The following is a 5,000-nucleotide window of genomic DNA, read 5'->3' as shown; positions in this document are numbered from 1 at the left end:
CGACAGTAAACAGTTGTCTCAAACTGTCCGGAAATAGATTTAATTTGGAAAGGGTATAGAAACTTCGCCGACCGTGTAGTTAATGAATGGAATAAACTTCTTGCAGAGGCAGTGCAATGTAGTTCAGCTCGAAGCTTTAAGAATCATTTAGATAAACACCTAAGTAAGATTCTGTAATGACTATCATTTATTTTATATTATTTGTTTATTTATTTTGTTATCGTTTGTCCGTTTGTTTAATATTATTTGTTTGATTCTCATTTATTATTATTTACGTCAATTTATTATTATTTACTATTTACCTGCTTATTATCTAACTATACCTATGCATTTATTTATGTATTTTATCTATTATTTACATTATAATAGTTTTTGTTTATTCATTTATTTGTTTATCATTATTATGATATTTTTTCACACCCGACCTAGATATGGACAAAAAGGCCTCCTGTCGGCATCCACCGCCTTTGTAATCCTTTGTAATCCTTTGACCATGTTACATATGCCAACCGATTGTACACCCTTCAGTCTACTTACAGCACTCCCCTCCCCCCTCTAGCCTCGCTCAGACGGTGCTATATTTCATCTATCTTTTGAAAATCATCCGTCACCTGGACACCAATCAGATAAAGCTGGCCACGGTCACTCACGTACAGATGCTTAAAACTCACCCTAGAGAACTCTAGGCCCATCCATGTCTTATGCTAACTGCCCACTGGCTGTTTGGACTCTTGTTCGCCTGAGTAATAATTCTGGAGTGTAGCTTTTTTAAGGTTCAGTAAGCAAGTCTAAGGTCATTTGCATTGAAAGGATCCTCAACATCCTCAAAGATTGACCTTGATTTTTTTTTATCTTCGTTTAAGATAGCTCTAGGTCGTTGTTTCAGTCTTGTAGAGATTCAGGTTTCGATCCAATAAGGCAGCAAGATCGATAAGTCTATTTTTGTGTCTTATGCAATACTAACCACTCATCAACCTCGGAGGTTTCATGTTTGAAAGTAACCCACAGTTCCTCAGGATCCTGAAGGGCGTCAAGCACTTTGAACTTATTGTGGGCTGCCACTGCACACTACTGGGCACAAGCATCATTTCTGAGCTTTCGTAGGTAAAATCCTGGTGAATTGCGTCTTGGTATTGTTCTGGACTTGACAAGAAGCCTGGGTATTGCAACAACAAGTTTATGATTGTTCCCGAAGAACTCAAGACACCTGTAAACCTTGTAGTTCTGTAGATCCCTCTGCATATGATCCATCTTTCCCACTTTCCTGGCATTGTTGTGCCAAATAGATCTATGTGGTTCTCATCTCTGGAAACAGGAATTACTATCGTCAATATTCTGGACATGTCGGATGAGATACTTTGGAAGTTATACGGGCGACATGTAACCCCATACTACCGACTGAATGCTCGAGTTGTCGGTAGCTAAACTGGTTTCTCGCCTGGGAGAAGAGCGCATTGGGCAAAGGTGACGGCTTCGGCCGCATCTACACGCCTCCTGGCGGAGACTCCTCGCCTTCTTCATTTATCTTCTTTGTTCTCTTTTCTCCCCTTTTCCTTGCGTCGTCTCTCTTTTGTGTTGCTATCGCGAATCTTTCGTTAAATCTTTTATGCAGTTCTCTCCCCCTCATCCTTGGCACGTACTTTTTTCTCCCTGCGTTACAATTTCTCGGTGGGTATCCCATTTCCTCTCTGTTTCTTTTATCTCATTAACTTCCTTCCAGTCCGTGTCTTCGAATAATTTTCTCAATTTTGCATTGTTGACTTTACATTGTTGACCCTTCTTTGTGTGATTATTTTCTTGTTCCTGTCTTCTCTACTTCCAGATTAAATTCCAGATCACCTTTGCCAATGATGTCTCGCTAATCTTTAGGCTTCTTTGTTAGGATCAAATACAATATTGCTTTATGTTTGTGCGTTTTTGTCTTATTACGGCCTTTCACCTAATGGGAAATCATATCATTCATTCCTATATTCAACCATGTATTACGCCACAATTCCTTATTTCCAGTTGCCTTTTCTCCTCCCATGTCACCTCTTTACAATTGATGTCTTCCATCAGAGTTATTTTTTCACTGTTTTCAATATTTCTTTTTTCTAATTGGTCTCCTGTATTTACCTTTAATATTCTATGCTCTATTTCATTCTATACTTTTATTTTTGGTGGAATATATGCCAGTGAGAACAATTTCTTAATATTTTGATATAATTCTCTTATTATCTAGGTCATTCTTTCTTCCATTACGATTAATCCCCCCTTTTTTTTTTTTTTTTTTTTTTTTTTTTTTTTTTTTTTTTTTTTTTTTTTTTTTTTTTAGCTATCATAATTTCTTTCATTTATCTCTTCCGTTCCTCTACCTTACATTATATAGTCTCACTAACCTCAATATTGTTAAAACACTTCATGCCTGGTTCTTTCTCGTTTGAACTATTGCAGAATTCAATTGGTCTACAGTACATCAGTGTCAGCCATTTTTTCATAGTTAATTATTTCTCCATTTCATTCCCCTGATGTTTTGTAACTATTTTATCATTTTCTAGCCTGTCACTCTCCAGTAAAACTCGATCCTCTCTCTCTTGTTCCTTTTATAATTTTTTCCTGCTCGTCCTTTTCTGTGTCAAGTTCTTTGTCCTCTTAATTACCTCATTCTGAGCACTTTGATATTTAAACATTATTTTCGCTGGCTTTGCATTTTCTTCTACATATCTGCCTAACTTTAACACCTCTTATTTCTTCACATATCTTCATCATTCATGGTGTGTGTGTGTGTGTGTGATTCACTATGGTCTTGGATCACGTGTTGGACTAGTGATCGACAGCTTTTACCTTCCCGGATGAGAGCTAAGAGCTCATATATGACCGATCTATGAGTAATGCTGTGACCTTATACGCACACACACCTCCAACTATCCGACTACGAGAGTTGGAGTAACGACTCGCAGCGCAACGATACTGAAATTATTTCAGCCTTTGGCAGGATTCGAGCTCGGACCACTATACAAGTGGTTGCGAATGCTGCCACTGCGCCATCGAGTCGTGTGTGTGTGTGTATATATATATATATATATATATATATATATATATATATATATGTATATATATATATATATATATATATATATATATATATATATATATATATATATATAGGTGTGTGTGTGTGTGTGTGTGTGTGTGTGTGTGTGTGTGTGTGTGTGTCTGTGTTTACTTATTTGTATTTACCTAGTTGTATCTTACGGGAAGGGGAGATATGCTCGTGGTGTTTCGTCTCCATATCTCGTATTCTCTAGACTGTTTTTAAATTCGTGTACCGTTTTTCACACACCACATTCTCATCTAATCTGTGTGTGTGTGTGTGTGTGTGTGTGTGTGTGTGTGTGTGTGTGTGTGTGTGTGTGTGTGTGTGTGTGTGTGTGTGTGTGTGTGTGTGTGTGTTTTACGTGCTTGCTTGCATATACCCATACTAGTGCATTATTACAAAGTGTGATAAATTAAACTATTGGTGACAGCATGAGGTCAGGTCAGGTCAGGAAGCGTGTCGATTGCACGGAGGCAGGTAGGTAAGTGACCGCGGCTTGTTGACATTTCCTCATATACCGCTCCTGATTGGCTCACACCTCTCACGTGATTGACTCACGCCTCTCACGTGATTGGCTCACTCACGCATCGCTTGAACGGGTAGATTTGTATACCCTGTACTTTTGCCAATGAATTATTCCACTCTAATAAAAATCCCTAAAAAGCGCCTAGTGCCAATAGCCCCCTTTTATACACAACTATTATTTCATTTTCCTACAGACTTCTCCCCCCCCTTCCCCCAAATACTGATCCCGTTTGAGCAGGTGGCCTCGTCTAGGTAGTCCATAGTCAATTCTAGATCCAACCATTGTCATTACAACACCTTACCAGTAACCATTTCGCTACAATATTCTTACGTGTATTGTTAAGCATATTATCATATGTTGTGAATGTGCGGTCGTTATGGTAGCTCATAGCATCCGTAGCATTTCCTTCTTCTTTGTCCCGAATCTCAAGTCTATAATGGTCCTCACGACTGTGAACTCTGAAAGGAGCAAAACATATTGTAAGGGTTTTAAATCTTTACTCGCATACATAATGAATATATATTCATAAGAACATAAGAATAAAGGAGACTGCAGGAGACCATAAGGCCTACACTAGGCAGCTCCGTATCCATCACCACCTGTCGTCCCCATCCATAAAGTTGTCTAATCGTTTTTTAAAGCAACTGATAGTTTCATATCTAAGGCTCACTATATTGGAACAGTTAAACAGATTGTGATAAAGTATATTGAAATATAAATTTGTTTAAGATATTCAATACAATTAGTATAATATAATATTAGAATAAAAATAATTAGTATAGTTGTTTGTTCCATTACTTAATATAAGGGTTTTAAATCTTTACTCGCATACATAATGAATACATATATTCATATCTAAGGCTAATTATATTGGAACAGTTAAACAGATTGTGATAAAGTATATTGAAATATTATTTTTTCTAAGTATTTAATACGGTTAGAATAGTATAATATTAGAACAAAAGTAACTAAAATAGTTGTTTATTCATTTACTTTATGTAAGGGTCTTAAATCTTTACTAGCATAAAAAATAAATATATATATTCATATGGCTAACCATACTGGAACAGTCAGATAGATTGTGATACAGTACATTGATATATAAATTTAATGATAAGAATAGTATAATATTAAAACAAAAATAGTTAGTTGTTTATTATATCACTTTTAAAATTTCTATTTTTTCAGTGTACTATATTCAATTCGATTTTTCATTTTATGTTTTTCATTTTCACATATATTTTTACATTTCTTAATTCCAATTTTTCATTCCTTATTTGAATTTGATTTTTTTTTGTTAAGATTATTTGTTTTGAACTTTCATTTTTCATTTTTCTTTTTATTTTCATTCCCTTAATTTTTCACTCCAACATGTTAATTTTCCTGTTATTTCCAAAT

General features: G+C 35.7%; 1 protein-coding gene across 2 annotated transcripts in view; it reads right to left on the bottom strand.

Moving 5' to 3' along the window:
* Nucleotides 1-5,000, bottom strand: part of LOC143019536 (ficolin-1-like) — a 41,349-nt gene that overhangs the window by 6,803 nt on the left and 29,546 nt on the right. For both annotated transcript variants that reach the window (XM_076175252.1, XM_076175253.1), the window contains exon 5: nucleotides 3,933-4,060. In XM_076175252.1, the coding sequence (XP_076031367.1) occupies nucleotides 3,933-4,060 (128 nt within the window). The remainder of the gene's footprint in view (nucleotides 1-3,932; nucleotides 4,061-5,000) is intronic.

This window comes from Oratosquilla oratoria, chromosome 37 (genome assembly GCF_046742065.1).
Source record: "Oratosquilla oratoria isolate Oo_2021 chromosome 37, ASM4674206v1, whole genome shotgun sequence".
In the NCBI taxonomy this organism is placed as follows: Eukaryota; Metazoa; Arthropoda; class Malacostraca; order Stomatopoda; family Squillidae; genus Oratosquilla; species Oratosquilla oratoria.
This window is presented reverse-complemented; position numbering and strand designations above follow the sequence as displayed.